Source organism: Ornithorhynchus anatinus, chromosome 14 (genome assembly GCF_004115215.2).
Source record: "Ornithorhynchus anatinus isolate Pmale09 chromosome 14, mOrnAna1.pri.v4, whole genome shotgun sequence".
In the NCBI taxonomy this organism is placed as follows: domain Eukaryota; kingdom Metazoa; phylum Chordata; class Mammalia; order Monotremata; family Ornithorhynchidae; genus Ornithorhynchus; species Ornithorhynchus anatinus.
Window position 1 is genome coordinate 11,079,996 of NC_041741.1, and position 20,361 is coordinate 11,100,356.

Here is a 20,361-nt window from a genome sequence, read left to right on the forward strand (position 1 = left end):
GACTTGTAGCCTGTCTCCCTCATCCCATCGCTCGAACCATTAAGTTAGTTTTCCACTCCCGGTCGATGCACTACAAATTGAACCTTCTGAGGGGCAAAAGGAGAAGCAGAGGCCAGGGTGGCTCAACTTTGCCTCGGGACTTTGCTGTACGGATTCACGGATCCATCCGGCAGTCTCTGACCCTGCGGCAAAATGAGAGTTTCAGGTGCCTCGCTATGGGATCGTCGAGTTTCCCAGGCCCCCAGGAGCAGATCGACGATGAAACTGGGCCACGGGAGCGAGTGACCGGGGAGGCAGAGTGGGAAAGCAGGACGTCGCAGCATTAAGCCCGCTTTTCAGGATTTCGTGCCCCCCCCAGAGGACAGAATGAATCGGGTCACACTTGCCACACCTTAGGCTCCCTCTGCTGCTCTGGCTCCTCTCCTGGAGAAGGAGCAGGAGCAGCTGCTCTTCCTCTTTCCGCTAAATGGAAGGGAGCACCCTGCTCTCCCAGCTCCTCTCACCCCACAAAGGATTGCGGGGGGGGGGGGGGGGAAGGAGGCAGGGGAGAAGGGGGCGGTTCAGACCTGAGGGGCAGGGCAGACAGATCGGGGGCTTTGCGGGCAGTGCCGGCCCCTCTGCCCTCTTTCATCCAAACGAACGCCACAGAAGAGGGCACGGTTGGCTGAGACAAATCTCTCGCAAGGCTGTGTGAAAGTGGTCCTTAACGACTGTTTAAAGGCTTAAATAATGGCAATACTCCAACATATAAAATGTATTTTAATCCAAATACCAGTACAAAGTTGTTGTCATGCACACATGACCTGTTCAAGACAGCTGAACACCAGTATTTTTTGGATTAAAGCAGAGATCATACATTTCAATATTGCTATTATATGTCCATTTCAACCTTGATTTGACAATGAGGTGAAAGGTTAAATGCTGCCTCCAACAACACAGTCAAAACAGTCTCATGCTGTAGCTGAAATATGGAAGTTCGCAAATTGAAACTGTGGTAGCGAGGCAGCTCTGACATCGTAGAAGAGGGACGCCCTGGTACAGAGGGCGATAATGTGCAACTTCATCACATGCTTTTTGGCAGCTACAGGAATATTTGGCTAAGTCGAGACTAGTAACATTCACTCCACCCGTATGAGGAGATACCAAGGCTAAAGGATGATTTTCAAAAATGCATCAATTCAACCTGCTCTGCACACCCAGGATGGAGCACGAGACCTCTTGTCAATAACACACAACATCTTTAGATCTTTCTTATGAAGATTTCAAACTGACAGGTGCCTAGTGAAACAATAATCAATTGGGGAGTTGGGCCTTAAGAGTGTCAGACAACGATCGTGGTCGCTTCTAGCTAGAGTGACAAACACTAAGACTGTTTACACTGCACGGGTCACACATGAGTCGGTGATCAAAGCTCTGTTTTTCCACTTATTTAAAACGGAGCGTGCTTACCCTAGAAAGACATTTCCTCCCGTAATAATTTCTGAAAACTAAATTTGACTGAGTCTAGACGAAAGGCATCAGGTCAAGCTTTAAGTTTGACGAGAGGCAGTGAAACAGTCACATGACACAATTTTGTACGCTGCAAACATTTTAATGATTATTGTTGAGCATACACATGGGGTTTGGTTTTTTTTTGTTTTTTACTTCAAACTGCAACAAGTTAAATAAATGTTTATAATATACAAAGAAAATACAACCAAAAGCAAAACTTGCTTTAAGTGTGCCTTGCACCTAGAACCAGTGTTTTTTATAGCTTTATTATTGAGCTGCACATACACACTTAAGGATTTGATCTTTATAGCGGGGAATTTCAGAAATCAAAGTATACTCCCACTGGAAAGAAAGAAAAAGGTTGTGCATGACTATATGCCAAACAAGAGAGAGAACACTAGGATATTCCAATAGTGCAGGCATCATTAAAAGAGTAAAGAAAAAGCTTGTGATGCCCATTAACTCTCTAAGTCTTAAAGGAAGCAAAGGTCGTTTCTTGGGGTTTTTTTTTTGTTTTGTATTTTGACCAATTAGCTTAAAAGCCAGCAAAACAGGGATCAGTGATGGCAACTGTAGTGTACGGGGTATTAAATGACAAACTTTACACAAATGCACTGTTAGAAACTTAGCCCTGAACACTGAAGGTCTAAAGGAGCTGCCCTCTGGAACAGTTCAAAAGGACCACCTTATTCCAGTCACAGAAGCCCTTGAAAAGTCACACAGTGTCCTGTGCGATCTACTTGCTGGCTGGGTCGTTAGAAGGATTGGTTTTTGTCATTAGCAGCTAACGTACTTATTCCACATGTTCCTAAAGCCTCCTAGGTGGAAACAGACAAGTGCCATCAGAGCACAGCGTGGAGATCTTACACTTTTCTGCACGCGCGCGTGCACACGCACACAAACACGCACACGCGCGCACACACACACACACACACAGCTTCCCTAATGTCAAACAAGTCTCTGATGTCTCTCTTGCTGGCTGTCCAGACCTCAGTTGAGATGAAAGCCTTTCTCCATCGTAGCAGCTAGCAGGCGCTCCCTCATGATCTCCTCAGAGGAATACTCCGGCAACTTAAGGTAGTGCACACAGGTGTTCACCGACGGATAGCTCGCATCGGTGGCATCGACCTGCAGAGGGAAAGAACAATCACGGACGCTGCCCGAGCCGCAGCCAACCCCGCTCCCGCTCTAGAGGCCCCTCGGCGCAAATCCCTTCGGGTCCCCCCTACCTTCCGCACGACGGTGAGGCGAGGGTGGAGGTTCGCCAGGCCGCCGGGGGGCAAAGTCGAACAACCGGTGGTGAACTGCAGGAAGGCTTTCCTTTCATCTGAAGACATGCCGCACAAGACCCTCACAAACCGAAGGAAACCGGGGCTAAAAGGAAGCAGAAGCAGAGTCCTCAGACACTCTGCAATGGAGCCTGTCGTTCGGGGGCCCGGTCACAACGACAGGCCCAGGCCGCTCGAGCTCGGGGGTGGGGGGCATTGGCCACAAACAGGGACCAAAAAGTGCCTTGAGGCTGGTGGCTCTGACTTTCCCGGTCCTAACAACCCCATAGCCAATCAACGGTAGTTACTAAGAACTCACTGTGAGCCCAGCACTGTCCAGAGTGATGGGGAAAGTACGATACCTTCCCAGAACAAGTCCTTTACTTCCCTTCTCTCCCCTCTGTATCATCAGTGCACTGGGCTACTCCCTCCACCCCCACAATAATGACTGTAAATATTCTTACACTCTATCCCCCACTAGTAATCTTTTTTAATGTTTGTCTCCCCCTACAGACTGAACTCCATCGTACTGGATTCTCCCCGGCGCTGAATACAGTGCTCTGCACACAGTAAGCACTCCATAAATATGATTACCACTAGCCACTGTGCCATTCATAACGAATGCATCACTCCATTCTGTGAACATCACATTCCCAGACACTGAGGATGACTAAGCTGGAAATCGATCATATTTACAGAGCGCTTACTATGCAGAGCACACTGTACTAAGTGCTTGGAAGGGTACAATATAACAGAGTTGGTAGGCATGCTCTCTACCCACGACCTTACAGTCCACAGGAATGGCATCTAAAAAAAGGCTTAACATGGCAAGTCCACAGATAAAACTTTTCAGCTTATTTTTTTCACCCCCCCAACTCATCCCAACCCAACCCGATCAGTTTTTAAAGCAAACAGCCTGCACATTCCTGCCATACCCCTGTGCCTTGACTTACCAGCTCAGAATGCAGCCCTCTTGCATTTAAACAATCCAGTTGATTTAGGATTTGGAGGCGGGTGCAGCGTAGTTAGGAGGGTTACACTCTGCCCCAGAAAATAGTTGGTAAACATACCTATCCCGGGTGTAGCCCAGCTTTGGCTCGGTGTAGTTGATTATGTCCTCAGCAGCCCATGACGGTGACTGATTTCCACAAAGAATCATCTGGACTTCCTCGTGGCTGAAGGAACTCAACTTCTCCATTGGGAAAACTTTATTAAAGCCGTCTTGGTGATCCAAACAGAGGAAAACGATATTAGTCACTACCTAATAAAAAGCCAGCCTGCTTATAAGCCCTATTTTCAGAAGGAGCAAATGAACTATGCGGGCCCCAAAACTGAGACCAGAGGTGGAGACCCGAGACTGGGCTGGAAAAGGAGGTGACATGACAGGTTCCAGCCTCAGACATGCACGCTTGGACCTACGGACTGCCCCCGCCTAAGGCCAAAGATCTTCTGGCTCTGGGCTCCAAGCCGACGTCAGAGAGGCCAGGGAGGAACGCTGCTTTTTGCAATGGTCTCAAATATCCCCTGCAGCTCTTTGGGACATACTGGAACTCAGTTTGTGTTCCTGAGCAGCTCCTGATGACTGACTGCTCTCTACAGGTCAGGCTCAGAGACCCTACTTTCAATTCCTCAGGCAGTGTGGGCCTCCACACAGATGGTGACATGACCGTCCCTTCCCTGGCAGCACTGAAGTGAGAGGTGGGCACTGCCACCCAATCGGGAGGAGGAGAAGTGGCCTGTCCCCTTGACTTGGGCACTGAAGGAGATCAAGTCTCTGGAGCCCAGTCCCCTGGTGCCTGGAAGCAGTTGGGGGGTGGCAGGTGGTGGAGAGAGAAACACTTCTGTGCAGTCCAGAGGACCTGTGGGCCCCATGGTGGGAGTCGGTGGTTCCAGAAGTGATGACTGGTGAGTTGCCCTCAGAGCCACGACGCTGCAGGTGTCCCACCAGAATTCTGCCTCCATGGCAACACAAGGAGAAATGGAATCACCCTCCTAAGCACTCAGGTGCTGCACAGATGGGCGTGTGAGGTGAGGGAGTCTCTTGAGATTGCTATCTGACACTTAACCAGATTCTTATTTTGCAGCTCACCACCATTCACCCCAATGCACCTTCCACCCCATCCTTCTTTTGACATTGAAAATTACCTCTGAAAGCATCCATCTGTTTCTGAATACCCGTCTGCATGCAAAAGTCAAACATCAGATCCACATACTCTTCGGCGTTATCCATCGTAATCATCTACAAGTAGAACGGAAGAAAGTCAGGTCCCAGATTCCTCACTACAGAAGGGTTAACATTGCTTATGTGAATGTAGCTGTGGACTGGGTGGTCTGTCCAAGAAGACAGGGGACCAAGTCCAGTCCTACAGAAAACAAGAACTTTTACCTCATCTTCACCACTTGGTTTGAGGTCCACTGCTGTAAACCCATATACTCTGGAGGAAGGGCAGAACTGGAAATTTAGACTGGAAAGTAAATTAAAAGAAAAGAGGTTATATCTAGGAGTTTGTGCAAACACTTCATGATGATAACGGTGGCACGCATCATGCTAAGCACGAGAGTAGACAGAGATAAACAGATCACGTCCTTGTTCTACACAAGGCTCACCGCCTAAGAGGGAAAAAGAACATGTAACCTAGCCCCACTTTACTAATGAGGGAGCTGAGTCCCAGAGAGGTCAAGTGACTTGCTGAGGGTCAAACAGCAGTTCGATAACTTAAATGGGACTAGAATCCAGGTCTCCTGATTCCTGGAGCCTTTCTTCAGGACCCTTTCTCCAGGGGGCTGGGAACAGATGTACCTCTCCGGACACTTGGCTTCCAAACAGCCGACAGGTTTAGGGCCCTTCCCTTGATAAACACGCCAATCTGCTCTTGGAATCCAACTACCTGCACAGGACAACCGGAACAAGTTCTAAGCATGTAAACACTGCAGTCGGCAAGCAACTCCCAAGCGGAAATTCTGACTGAAACGCACTGCTGTGTTTGAGTCGGGAGTCCTGGGTTCTAGTTCCCGCTCAATGTCCGGGAGGCCTTGGTGGGGTGGGGCAAGAATCACTTCCTTCATTGATCTTCACAAGACTTAGAATAGTCTCTGTCCCTTCCTATACTTTAGGAATGTTGTGAAAATAAAATGCCACATCCCTATATGACAACTGATTCACCCTCCTCACTGATCTCCCTGCTTCCAGTCTCTCCCCTTGAGTCCATACTTCACTCTACTGCCCAGATCATTTTTCTAAAACATCTTTCTAGACTGGTCTTCTCACTCCTCAAAGACCTCTAGTGACTGTCCACTTCTTTTCTGCAACAAGCAAAAATTCCTGATCATCAGCTTTAAGGCAATCAGCTCTTCCACTACCTCCTTCCACATTACTTTCCTTCAAGTCAATTTACTCACTGTGCCTCTGTCTTCCCGCTGCCAACTTTTTGTTCACAACTTCTCGGACCTCCCTCTTTCACATCTAAAAGACCACTTCTTTCTCCATTTTCAAAGCCCCTCCAAAAGATCTCCTCCAGGAGGCCTTCCTGAATTAACCTTCATCCCGCCAATCTATATCCTCCTATAACTTCCACATCACCTAAGTACTTGGGTACTCATATCCCACCTCCCATAACACTTAGGTTTTTAACTTTATGCTCTATTGCTTGCCCGTGCTCTACTTTAAGAGCAGGTAGGGTGTAAGCTCCTTGAGGGCAGGAATTATGTCTATTGTACAAGTACTGAGTCTGAGTTTGCTCTGAACACAGCAGGTACTCCAATACGGACTGACTGATTAGAACCATCTGGTCTCCTCTCCGGTAGTTCTGTATTCTGCTCTTCCATTCCTTAACTACTGGAAGAACCCGTTCTCTGCTCAAGTCACCTTTCAGCAGCAAATGACTAAATCCATCCTTGCTCCTCCTCAAGGATTACAAGATGAGACTGGATTTGCTGGAACACCCAGGAGAGGCCCAGGTCAGAACCAGGAAGCAATTCAAGTGAACTCAGGGCAGGGTGGCCCAACCATGGGCAATGAGGCCACACGTAGCCTGTCAGGTCACTAAGCACAGCCACCCCTGTCAGGTCACTGAGCACAGCCAACCCAGAACCCGCGGCCCATCCCTCAAGCCTGGACTGATTCCAACCCAGCAGAGCAAGAACACACCCTCTCCCTTCACTGGCACGGGGGTGATAAAACTGGTTTGTGTGCCAGAAGACTGGGACATTGAGATCCTGAAAGTGAGGAAGAGAGTTCCTGGGGCCAATGTCTGTCAGAGGAAACATCTAATACTTTGCCCACTCATGAAGGTAGGCTGGGAACAGAGCATCACAGCCACCCTGACAGTCCTTCTCCCTCCCTTCCAAATGTTTGCAGAAACACTATGGGGTCTTTTATTCAGAAGGAAATTAGAATTTCCTATGATAGATTTATAGTCATCACTTTCTCAGTCATAAAGAAGAGACCTTGAGAAAGGAATGTGTTAACTTTACTGACATTATATAGTGTGACCTGGTGGAAAGCCCATGAAGCTCAAAGTCAGGAGACCGGGTTTCTAATCCCTGCTCTGCTGCTGGCCTGATGGGTGACCTTTCTGGGCCCCATTTACCTACTCTGTAAAATGGCGATTAGATCCTGGCACTCCCTACCTCTGTGAGAGGTGGATATTGTGCCCGACTTAATTACCTGGTCTACCCCAGTGCTTGGTACATGGTTAGTAAGCACTTCATAGCATAATAATAGCATAATAATCAAAACATCCTCAGTAGACTGTTTATCTACAAGAAAAACCACTGAGTAAAAACTCCTGGTGTCGTGGCAAGTTTCCTCTTGAAGGGTGGAGCTTGGGGTTTGTAGGGAGAAATTGATTTTCAGTAGAACAGAGGCATTTCTGACCAGGCTCTGGGGACTAAACGCACTCATCATCTTTAACCATTAACAGCAAGACCAGTCGACCACCCTACACCACCAATGACGGAACCTCCAGCACACTGGAGACTCAGGCTGAACTGCCTTTAAGGGGATGCTCAACCTTTAAGAGAAGTGAGCCAAAGATCTGGAAGAACAGAAGAGGTCAACATGTCTTAGAAGCATGGCAACATTTCCTGCAACTACAGCAAAACCTCATTAACCTAGAATTTGTGAAAATCCAGGCTGAAGTCTTCCTACAATGTTATAGAAACAGAATTTATGATTAAAAAAACTAGCCAGAGGAAATAGCCGTTTCGGGGTGGGGGGGTGGGGGAGATGGACAGGGAATGGCAGAGGAGATGCAGTTACAAATCTGGGAGGGGATGTAGAGGACGAGGTACTATCAGAAGTGGGGAGAAGCTGTAGAGCGTTCACAGTAGAGAAAGATGGAAAGGGGAAAAAAATAATGAAAAAGCAGAGTCCATTTGGAGCTAGCAGACTCCAGTCAGACCTGAACAATACAATTTGGAGAATGGAGAAAGGGTGTGAAGGAGGGTGGGGGTGACAGTATGAGAAAGAGAACTTTAACAGAAGGTGAGAATCATACACTTTCAAAAAAACAAATACTTCCACAATGTACACTGAGTAATACTGACTGGTCTTCATCTTTGTCCACAGTCCAAACAATGAAGTTTTCTCATATTACTACACCATAATATATAACGGTGTCCATAGTCAACAAGCACAAGGGAGGAAAAGTATTCTCCATAATACTTATTTTGTGTCTTTCAGTCTACAAAACAAATATAGAACTCTTACCCTAAATCCTCTATGCTAAGCGAAGGTCCAGAACCTGATGGATTCTTCAGCATTAGATCTTGTAATTTTGTGTTCTTTTCATCTTCTGAGAGACTTTTGTTGCTTAATATTTGGCGCCTTTTAATAGCAAGGTCTTTAATTTCTTTTAAAAATCTGGCTCTGTGTGGATTTACCAGTTCAAAGTCTTCCCATGTTAAAATCCCATTAAACCAAGCTGGGGGCTTAGGTTTGGGTGGATCAAGAATAAACTCCGATTTTGAGTCCTCTTCAAAGCTTCCTACTGATAGTGAATCATGACCCTCTTCTGTAGATGCCTCAGACTGGCTTTCAGTGCAGTGCAAGTCTCTGTCGCCTCGGGACTCATAAATTAGTTTACTCATATTGCTTTTAATGTCCCCCATACACATGAGTTTGAAGAAAGGTTTAGAAATGGGCAAGTCCACCAGGCGATTGTCCTGAATGCATTTAGCCAAGAAAATGCCCAAGAAGTGAAAGAGTTTGGTGATTCTTTCAAGTTCGTCACTATCTTGAGGGAATGGTGCAGTGAAAAGTCCACATGATCTCTGCACATAGTACCCAGGGGGTTTCAATCCACCGCCAAGGTCAACCTGATGTTAGAGAAAAGGAGGAAATATTCAGAAATAGTCCTTGGAAGTTGAATTTTCTCTCTTCAGATAATCATTTCAATAAGCACCACACCAAGTCTAACTTAGTCAAGAATAGAAAATGTTCCAGGAGGGAGGGGCAGTTATCTTGTGAGACCAAATAGAAATTTTCCAGTGTTCTGACAAATCTCATCATCTCTCCTGCACTCTGGCACTAGCACTTCTCTCCCTTTTATCTTATACCCCCAGTTAAAGGTGAAGCGGTTCACCAACCAACAGAATCTTTAAAACAAAACCATTAGAAGTTCTACGACTCTCTAACCCTACACTCCACCCTTGCTTGCCATAACACCCTTCCTTAAGAGGGGGTCCCTTTATTGGCCAGCTGAAGAGGGCCCCCCCACCCCTAAGCCCCTGTGTTCAGTGGGTATACTCTGAGTTGTTCTCCAGATCAGCACAGTGCTCAGCACACAACAGGCTCTCAGGAAGTCCTAGTGATTATCGTGGAAGCCAAACAAGGAGGGAAAGCTGAGAAGAAATCCAGACCTGTGCTGCGACTGAACTGTCATGGTCATTCTAACTGCAGGAAGAAGTGGGAGGGGATCTTACATGACGAGATTCATCATCCGGAAAGTCATCATCACAAAGCCACGTCCCCAGTTCAGTCCTCTGGAACTCTGCTGCCACTAATGCGTAAAACTCCAAGGTGGGGCCCAGGCCAGTTCCTTCTTCTCCCAGAAACTCGACCTGGAATGGAAAGAAGAAACCAAAACGGTGGTTAGTAGCTTATACGAGAGAGCAACCAAAGGACCAAATAATTAACTGACAGGTCAGAGGCTGCGGTTTAGAGGCCAGCGGGGAAGCGCGGTACCTCAAGAACGGATTTCCGATCGGCATGGATCTGCATGACATTCTCAGCCCACTCCATCAGTGATTCGCCACGGGGAACTTTAACTCTCTCGTGTTTGAGGCGCCCAACTCGAAACTCCCCCGGATCGTCTCGTCTTACAGTACTGGTGGTTCTTGTTCGTTCCACCGTAGCCTCCCGTCTATTCTGTAGCCATACTATTGCTCTGTGGTAGGAAAATGTAGATAGATCCATAGGCAGCTTTAAAACAACACCCTGCCAAGGTTGTCACCCCTCCTATAGTACTGAGGACCAAACGGAAAACCTCTTTTTCTGAGGGAGCGGATGCACTATGAACGTCATATTAATGCAAGCTATCCCCAAGGGACAAGAGGAAATTGGTTACTCTAGGTGTATCCCAGGTTTTGCCAAAGATTGGGGATGGAGGGAGACACACAATGAACTCGGTCTCTGCCCAGAAGTCTTGCATATCTAAATAAATGATCAGAATTAATTCTGTTTGCCTGGCCTTAACCATCATTTGCTCTGGCTAAGGGCTACTTGTAAGGCAGTTTTCATGGAACAATTTCAAAGCAATTCACAAACATGAATTAATCCTTCCATTGCCAAAAAGGGAGTTAGCTAGGACCTCCTCCCTCGTTTTAAAAGTGCATAAAACGAAAGAAATTTATGCTCAGCGGTGAGAATTTCATCTTCACCAGGAGTTAAGCCGAAACCCTCAAATAATTTAACTGCTGACTGAGAACTCAAAAGTGCTGCAAAGCTTGAATATGCCAAGACCAGGATTCCTGCCCTAAGGGACATATGCTACACACTGCTAAAATTCTTTCTTTAACAGAGGCAGAAATTGCCTGGTTCCAGTCTTCCCCTCCTCAAATATATTCCACCCATTAGCAAATGCAACTCTGTTATTTGTTCTGCTCCCAGTGTGCCTGCACATTTTTTGGTATTTCAACATTTTACTTTGTGACTATATTGTCCCCATGAGACTACAAATTATCACATATTAAATGGTGATTTGTTTCCATTAGATTTTAGTAGTTCTTTCCAATATTTGGACATGTAGGTGCTACTGGGAGCAGCTGAGCATATCCTTAGGGGGTGAATGAAACTAATGGAAAGCTAACATAGCGTAAACTTGACCACAAAAATGACTTATTTTGAAATCAAGTGCCAACCTGACAATAAGTTTCTGGCACTATCTAGTCCCTCAAATTTTATCCACTTAATGTCCTGATAACTGCAGTCAATTTATCTACCTTTCTTGGTTAGACATACCCTTTCCTACTTAGAAGGAAAATTCCCTGAGCAGCAGAATGAGGTCCTTTCAGTGTCTAGATATTGCCATATGTGTGGTAGGAGGAGCCTCCATGTTTTGAACTGGAAGAACAATCTAGATGTCCAAAACAATCATAGCTCAAAATATCTCTTCAGCTCGACTAAGGCTGGGAGGAAAAAGAAACAAACAAAAAAAAAAGCCCAAGAACATCTTTGCCCTTTTTGTCTCCAGTTTTGCCCCTGAGTCAAAATGCCCTTAAATCTGGGCAACAAGTGCAAGCTACAGGCAACAGTCTTTCCCGCAGAGTTTTGAATACTGTAAAAGACGGACCAAATGCTGCCGACAGCGCGTTCAAATTCAGAAAGGAGAAGCTTTACCTCGACGCTCCAAACGCAGTGCACGTAAAATAAAGCTGCCTGGTTTCGAAAGGAATTAGGAAAGGACACTTGCTGGTTAGCTGTTCGCACCAATCTGGAAGAGCTCCGCTAGCCAACGCCAATGGCTCCTGCATATCAGCATACAACAAAAGGGCATCAGCTAAAAATGCGGTGGACCCCCATGACCCAACACACAAATCATCCCAAAGGCCAAAAGAATAAGCCAGAAGACATTACCCAAGGAGGATATAGAAGGAAAGAGCTTTCAAATGCCCCACGCTTACAGAATGCATAATTCAGTGCCCTGGTCTAATTACCTCAATCTGCTGCAGGATTTTCGTAGTGAGTTTTTTGCTTGTGAATTCATCTGGTGGAAAATGAAACTGAAGCTGCTCATCTCCTTCTGTGAATATTAATAAGAAATACAAAAAACTCTGTTTTGTTTTGTTTTTAAGAATACCAAAGAACCAGATAAGGCTCCTTACATACCTTCATGTGATGTTCTGGTGTAAGGGTCACTTGCAACTATGTACAGGATACGCAGCAGCTGTAGGACGTCCTCGACCCCACAGGAATTCTGGCCATTGCCTGCTTTGGCCTGTGGCTGTTCTTTCACCAGACTGAGGATATCACAGTTCTGAAGAGTGGAAATGGCCCCTTGGCTTAACCCAGATTTTGATCCATGCTCACAAAAATCCTGTCAAAATGATTAGTAAAGTCGGCCACGGGTCATGATTTGGAGAGAGACGACGAGTTCTAGGCAGTCTGTCCTTATCGTTTGAAAAGGGAGATAGGTGGGTATTTGTGGGAATCAAAAATACTTCTCGAAACATGAAAATAGTGTACAGGCCAGGCCTTCCTCAGCAGCCTCTTAATGTTAGGTGCCCCTATCTCAAAGGCGTATACCACCCCCACAGAACGGAGCCCGAAAGACACAGTACCAGCATCTCCAGCCACAAGACCTCAACACTGGTTAGGTTTCATATTGGCACATTAACAGCTTTCTTGGAACAGTCCATCACCCCCGCCCCCTTCCTCAGAAACCTTGCAAGCTGCAACACAAAGCACACAGCCATTCCTAACCCCAAAGTATCTTTGGATGCGAACATATACCTTGTATGCAGCTATGAGCTGGGAACAATTTCTGTTTTTCCTAATACTTTTATTAGTGCCGGTTAATTTCCAGTGGCGCAGGAAAGCGGAGTCTGCATTCTTCTGCAGGTAGGTTATCAAGTCATTCTTTGGTAATTCATCAGTGCCAAGGAACTGTTCCACATGCTCTATAGACCAGCAACCCTACAACAGGAAGAACCAAATGTTGGTCTTTCCTGATTGTAAAGTCTCATGTATTTCACATGCATTACACAGGATACCTTTAGGATCATGCACTTACTAGCTCATACCTCATCTAAATTTAACAATTTTTGTGTTAGTACAATTTTTCTCCAAACACACGGTCGCACCTCAAACAGCAACACAATGTTATTTACTAAACAGCCAAATTCACGAACAAGGATTAATTTTTTTTTTGTCAAAAACTCTTACCATTTTTCCACTCTCCTTTTCTTTATCAGAATCCTTCATTTCTCTGTACATGATTCTAAATGTGAAGATAATCACCAAATTAGTTTTTATTAAAACCAATTTCCTTTAGCTTTCTAGTATACCATAAATCCTTCAGAAAATAAGAAATACAGCTAAGAATCATGCTCAGGGGTTATATATAATATCCACATTTGGAGTTTAGAAACAGAAATAGAACTGTCCACTGAAGTACCAAGACAGTAAATAAAGCAGTCTAGTTCATCATCTTCAAGGTGCCTATGTCAAGAATGTTAAAAGCTACATGCACTTATAACTAAAAACTTGGGGAGCATGGCTGGACGGGGTAGAGAATGGCAGCTTATAGTGGTCTGAAAGTTATCTGAAAGAAAAGTGATGGAAATTCAGAATCCTCCTTACTGTCGAAGCATAGCAGAAAGCACATCACTGAATGCAAAACACAAGGGGCAGAGTCCGTGGAAAAGCCAGAGAAGGACAGCTTCAGCACTATTTCAGAGTCTTCCTTTTTTGTCTATAAAATGTGAGTAGGTGCTTTAAATCAGGTCACAGAATGGAAGGGAGGGAAGACACCTACCACCCAAAAGGTGCATTTTTCATTTCAAAACACACTAATTTTTTGAAGAGGAAAGAGGAGAGAGAGAGAGAAAGGGAGAGTGCGAGGGTTTAAGTTTCCCCATGAAACAGGGAAAAGAGGAAATGAGACATAACGAAAAGAAGAGGACAACTGGGTTGGGGGTCAAGGAGTAAGTCTGGGTGCTCATAAGGGACATTCTGAGAGGAGGAGAAAACGAAATGGAGAAGCAAAGGCAGAGGGGCAGGAGAGGAGGAAGAAAGTCCACCAGTGACCGTAGGCACTTTACTGAACTAAAATCTAGACAGGGAGAGGAGGGGAAATCAAAATGCAGACACCATCCTCAGTTTGACACTGAAGCTAAGGCAGAGAATTTATTCTCCATGCCTACAACCCGGAGCAATTTTAAGCCATTTTTAAAAACATTACTCAGACCATTAACTACATATCCAGCTTAAAATGGTATTTTACACAGATTTCTTGATCGGTTCTCCAACATTATCAAAGCATTAAATTTAAAGCTCTTACGTGTACGTTGGCTCCCAAATACGCCTAAGTTTATCTGATTTCACACTGCCGTTACAGGAAAACTGAAGTAATTTTTGTACATAATAAAAGATGGTTGATCTGAAGTTAGAGAGAGGTAATTCAACTTCCCGAGTTGTTCCAAGACCCGTTACTTTCAAGGTAAGTGCTAAACGAGGTGAAGGAGTACACTCAACTTCTTCCAAGAGTTCTGAATGAGGTGTACCTGCAGAATTAGAACACTGTTTAGGGCAGACCACTCCCATCCACTGCAAAAATTAAAATAAGGCCAACTGCCGACTTCTTAACACAGCAGGTGACTTCACATTTAACTGCTACATTTCAAAATAACCAGTTTGACAGTCAAAATTCTGGCCTAGTCAAAAGAGGAAAGGCTGGGAATCAGAAGACCTGGATTCTAATCCTGGCTCTGCTACTTGCCTGCTGTGTGACCCTGGGCAAGTCACTCCACTTCTCTGTACCTCACTTTCCTCATCTGTAAAATGGGGGTCTAATACCTACTCTTTGGGCCCCATATGGGGCAGGGACTGTATCCAACCTGATTAACTTCTATCTATCCCAGTGCTTAGAGCAGTGCTTGATATACCTGTAAAATGGGGATTAACTGTGAGCCTCCCATGGGACAACCTGATTACCCTGTATCTACCCCAGCGCTTAGAACAGTGCTCGGCACATAGTAAGCGCTTAACAAATACCAACATTATTATTATTACAGTAAGGGCATAACAAACATCATAACTATTAATTATCTAGGATGCATGGTTCTAGGCCAGATATTCTGAATAACGAAATTTTTGTTTTCAGTGCAAGTTATATCTACTGCACCCACTATATACATGATGACAAACAAAATTGAAGTACTGGTCAGTTGTGAGGCCTTGAGATCTGCACAGGGACTATATTTTAGACTTGTACCCAAGCTCCATTCATAAGTCATCTGACCTGATCCACAATTTTGCTGCTAGTCCCGGCAGATTGGGTCAACTGGGAGGGTCTAGGTCTCTACGGCTGAGTGGGCAAGTAGGCTGCCTAGTACTCTCCCCACTCATTTGTCGTGGCTCAGTGGAAAGAGTCTGGGTCTGGGAGTCAGAGGTCATGGGTTCTAATCCCAGCTCTGCCACTTGTCAGCTGGGTGACTGTGGGCAAGTCACTTCACTTCTCTGGGCCTCAACTGTCAAATGGGGATTAAGATTGTGAGCCTCATGTGGGGCAACTTGATTACCCTATACCTACCCCAGCGCTTAGAACAGTGCTGCTCTGCACATAGTAAGCGCTTAACAGATACCAACATTATTATCATTCTTTCTCCCATTATGCCAGTTCTGCTGCCCTCCTTTTAGAGGAGAACAGTGAGGGTGGGGAGGCCATGGCACACCCTGGTCACTCTGACAGCAGTGGCTACCTGGTTCTGCAGTGGAATTTACATGTACCCTAACACTCTTTAGTCAGCCCAACCTGCCACTTTACTCTCAGATCAGGTAATTTGAGGCATGCCTATCTCTAGTACGGGCAGAAGTTGCCTGTGAGCTTGACTTGGTGAAAAGCTGCAGGGTCTGGGGTCCATTCTATGTCGTCAGTGGACAGCCAAGAGACTGTAGAACTTCATTCTGTTTTCTGTTCTCACTTATATTACAGTAGTCCTTAATGAATTTCTAATCTCAGATTTTTACCATAGGTCATTTTATATTGATAACTGAAGTCCAGAAGAGTTCAGATCAATTGGAATGATAAGCACACCCCACAGAAGGGGCCAGAACCTGGTTCAGAAGAAACGAAACAGGTCTGAAAATGTACTGCTCTAACACACTGAAAAGGAGAAAACGAAGAAATGTTTCCCCTTTCCATAATAATATTGACAGTATTAAGTGCTTACTATGTGTCAAGCACTGTTCTAAGTGCTGGAGTAGATACAAGCTAATCTGGTCGGACGCAGTCCCTGTTGCACCTGGGGCTCACAGTCTTAATCCCCATTTTACAGATGAGGTAACGGAGGCATAGAAGAGAAGTGACTTGCCCAAGGTCACAGAGCAGACAAGTGGCAGATCTAGAATTAGAACCCAGGTCCTTTGGACTTCCAGGCCCGTGATCTATCCACTAAGCCATGGTGCTTCTCCAAATCACTATAAGAAGGAAACTAATAAGACTGCTGAAGAGAAACTATAATTTGCACTTTGAGGAGTGTTTGAACAGGAAATCCCAGAATTAGTCCAGGCTACCCATTCATGAAATGCCTTCTTCTGCATCATCCCAGTGTATAGCTGTCTGTCTATTTTGCTGCCTATCTTGAAAGAACCTCAACCTAAGTGGATTCAAAGCCCACCTTGCCCTTCTCAATCTACCTGGGGGTGGGATTTCTAGGTCAGTTGTCTGTTGGACGTTCGTTCGGCCAGGCCTGGGGTCAAAAGCAGGAACTAAAGCAGAAAACTGCCGTTTGAGCACATAATCATCATCCCAAGTCCGTCGACGTCCTCCTTTTGTTTCATATTCTTCTTCTTCCTAGTAAGGGAAAAAAAAAAAAGCTCCGGTATGAGTCCTCAAATGACACTCCATCTAGCACCTCATGTGTGCAAGAGAAATGGCTCTGCGAAATCCCAAAAAGCTGCAAAAGGGGTTTTTCCACATTCAAGGATTTTTTTCCAATAAAGCTTGCACATTATTCCACGTAGAATAATCCAAATAGGGCACTTCCTAAGAAGCTTTACTTATCCTAGTAAATGTTCTCAACAGGGCAATAAAAATGGCTAACTTTTTAAAATGAGCTGGTTCAACTTTGTAAATAAATACATTTTCCCCATTCTGCCTCTCTTCCTTTCCTGTCCTTATCACTCCCTGAATCACTCTATTTTGTCTAAATTATTTTACCAGAGAATACAGTCTATGAAGTGGAATGATTTACACATGACCGCACTTGTGTTAGGGGGAGGAAAAAAAAATCAAACAAAACAAAAACAAAAAAACCCCTCACAGATCCATATTCTAGGCTACTAACTTTTTAGTAAACTTAAAAAGTTTACCTAGCCCAAAAGACTTCCAAAATACACCCCTTGCCTACTGTAACTTTCAACGATGCCCACACTGGGATTCGCATACGTTAATGCTTTTATTACTTCAGTGGTAAAGAAAAGGAGACGTGACCTGCACAGGTAAAACCCCAAAATCCTGCTGGCTTGACCAGTAAGTGCTCACAGCCCACAAAGGACAGGCCAAAGAAACTTCCACCAAGCCCCAGGATGCATCATGCTATGATTATATTGCTACCACAGGTCCCCACTGGAGCATGGAGTGAGCCCTTATGCAATCAGGAAAGGTCATCTCAAATTTATGCCATCTTTCTTTTTGTTTTCACTTTTAAGCTATTGTGCACATTGGTTTTACTTAAAAAAAAAACCCAACAACATAGGAAGAGTGTCCAATAGTTTCTAAAAAAAAAAACCAAAACAAAAAAAACCCCCCAAAAAACAAACCCATAAAGGGCAGGGGGAACTTACCTGCTCCCCAATGGGCCGGCTCCCTGCTCCAGCGGGGACCTGTGGTAGCTGGGATGTGACAGCATGGTGGGTCACATCAGAGCGGGAGCCAGCCCGGCGCTGTAGGGAAGGACGCCTCAGGATCTGAAACAAGAGAAATACAGGGAGATTTCTCATCAAGACTTTGAACTGCCCCATTTAGGCTGGCCCTGGGACAACGAGCTCACACTGGGAACTCAGTTGAAGTTGGGTCCATTATCTCTGAAGGTCACTTGCGGAAAGTGTTTTAAATGGATTGAACTAGGCTAAGGTTATATCTGATACGATATCCATCTCCCTCTGCTCGGTCATGTGTCTCAAATGTAGTTTATGCTTTTCTCCACCCAGGGACATTTTTCCAGCTTCCACCCCAAAGCATATCTGATTGTGTTCAAAAGGATGCTTTTAAAAGCTGGAGCAAGATAGGTTCGCTCAAGTCCCATATTATTTGACTTCTGTTTATCTGAAAGTACTTTAAATGATCCTTTAAATACTTTTCATTCATCTGTCCACATTCGCAGTTGAGTAGTTAAAGCTTGCAGATGGAACAGCAGTCAAAACAACCTAGTAAACTCATCACACCCATTGGGAGCTCGCTAGATTCTCAGAGAGAGTCAGGCGGAAAAGGTCACGTTCTCTACCATAACTTCCTCGTATTCCTGGTCCTCCTGATTGTCATCTTCATTTTCATCATCCTCTTCGTCTGGCTCAGGTAGGTCTTCGTCGTCATCTAGCTCTGCCAACAGAGTACTGGCCCGGCAGCTATCGAGGAAATCTGAGAAAACAATCACAACCATCTTATTTGCAAGAAAGACCAAGCTGTGACCGTGAAAAAATAGTTTAAACTCAAGTCAAAAAGGTATTTGCAGAAAGAGTGCCCCTTAGTTTAGCTAGAATGAATGTTTCCACTATGAGTTGAGAGAGAGTGGCAGCAAAGTTCTTCCTCCATGGATACAGCATGTTGTGGTGCTAGACAAAGGTGACTATTTCAAAAATGTTCAATAAATCAATCAACGGTATTTGAGCGCTGACTTCGTGCAGAGCACTATACTATGAATAGAGTGGTTAAACACATGCTCATTAATGCAGGGATCTGCAAGAATAAACCAGCACCATAAAAGAACTAAGTATATTTAAATAGTGGAGCTTAACATATAGTTTGGGGGATTTTTTTCCTCCTACATAGGTGTTAAAAGAGAAACAAAAAAAGCCGGCATTTATTTTCTGGACTCTCAGCTCATGACGTGAGACAGCAGAAACGTGAAGCTGGCAAAATCACAGATGAAACAGTGTGAGTACGGCTCTGTGAAAGCTACATAATCCTTTGGCTGGGTAAGTTGATTCTCTAGATCCTAAAAGATTAGAATTCAGATGACTGCACAGAATTTCACTTGGCAGTAATAGGCGATTATTGGGACCTGCATGCACAGAAATTGATGCTAGGTGTTGTTGCTTCAGCCACCTAAGGGCCTCATTCTCATAACTCACCTTGGACTGGGCCCCAGAATTTTGAGGCTGTTCTAGTCATAAGGCATCAGCACTCAAACTATCACTGGTTTGTGCCTCATACCGCAAAACACACATTCTCCAAAAATAAAAAAAAGTTAAAATGGCATTTCCATAAATGATGCAGCTGTTATATAAAACAGAGTCCTCTACAGTCAAACCAAATTAAAGACACAGCACGGCCAAGTTAACATGAGTTTACGGTCAGGGTTAGACTGCTAATGAACACAATTAAAAAAAATAAAAGTACTATGGCTTTTAAAAGTTCAATTCGTTTTGCAGAAAAGAAAACTAAACTTCTAGAATTTGTTGGAACTAAACCGTTTGAAACAAAAACCACCATTAAATTCATATTGGGGGACTCTGGTACTATTCCTTCTTGTAGGATTTTACAGCAGTATAATTTTTAAAAATTCCATTGTCATCTTAGGTACCCATTTTCCTTTTCTGATCCTTAACTATCTAAAGATCCGTTTGGATTTTCCAAGCACCCATTCAAACTCCCATCTCTTAATCTGGCCAAACTTCACTGGTAAATAAGGCTCCCCAAATAATCTAATACTTGTTTTTGATTTCCTTTTTTATGCACTCATTTTCCTATGATTTCTTTTCTGGACACACTTTTCCCAGATCTTATCCCATGCCCCGCACAAGGTCTAAAAGGGCAGAATTTATACATTCTCCACCTCTCTTCCCGTCATCCCCCACTAACCATCACTGTTGGAAATTTAGACTTCAGATGTCTCTGCACTGCCCAAGTCCCATCACCTTTAATGCTTGCCTGCAGTACATACATATAGCTAGTGGTTTACTAATTCAGTTTTTTTTTTAGTGCCCTGGCTCTCACCAGCTTTTCCTCCAGTCTTCATCCTTTTCCCTCATTCATTTGTGTCTGCCTGCCTCCCCCAGTGGACTGTAACCTCCCTGAGGGCAGGGGCCAAGTCTTTTCCCGAAGTCTCCCATTTGCCTCGTAAAGTCCTCTGAACATAGTAACCACTCAAACACTATTAATGAAAAGCTTAAAATACTTAAACCACTTTGACTTTTTCCCCCTTGAACAAACATGGTGCG

The 20,361-nt window shown here is 44.7% G+C and overlaps 1 protein-coding gene across 5 annotated transcripts in view; it reads right to left on the reverse strand.

Moving 5' to 3' along the window:
* Positions 1–742: 742 nt before the first annotated feature.
* HECTD1 (HECT domain E3 ubiquitin protein ligase 1) overlaps positions 743–20,361 on the reverse strand; it is a 74,493-nt gene continuing 54,874 nt past the window's right edge. For 3 of the 5 annotated variants that reach the window (XM_029079124.2, XM_007662624.4, XM_007662633.4), the window contains 17 exons: positions 18,426–18,559; positions 17,767–17,889; positions 16,618–16,774; positions 14,261–14,483; positions 13,144–13,198; positions 12,712–12,894; positions 12,088–12,295; positions 11,916–12,001; positions 11,599–11,726; positions 9,946–10,147; positions 9,684–9,821; positions 8,470–9,077; positions 5,146–5,224; positions 4,905–4,998; positions 3,830–3,980; positions 2,721–2,865; positions 743–2,619 (listed from right to left, as the gene is read on the reverse strand). In XM_029079124.2, the coding sequence (XP_028934957.1) occupies positions 2,482–2,619; positions 2,721–2,865; positions 3,830–3,980; positions 4,905–4,998; positions 5,146–5,224; positions 8,470–9,077; positions 9,684–9,821; positions 9,946–10,147; positions 11,599–11,726; positions 11,916–12,001; positions 12,088–12,295; positions 12,712–12,894; positions 13,144–13,198; positions 14,261–14,483; positions 16,618–16,774; positions 17,767–17,889; positions 18,426–18,559 (2,852 nt within the window). In that variant the 3' untranslated portion in view covers positions 743–2,481. The remainder of the gene's footprint in view (positions 2,620–2,720; positions 2,866–3,829; positions 3,981–4,904; positions 4,999–5,145; positions 5,225–8,469; positions 9,078–9,683; positions 9,822–9,945; positions 10,148–11,598; positions 11,727–11,915; positions 12,002–12,087; positions 12,296–12,711; positions 12,895–13,143; positions 13,199–14,260; positions 14,484–16,617; positions 16,775–17,766; positions 17,890–18,425; positions 18,560–20,361) is intronic. The other 2 variants (XM_007662621.4, XM_007662628.4) reach the window with 2 other exon arrangements.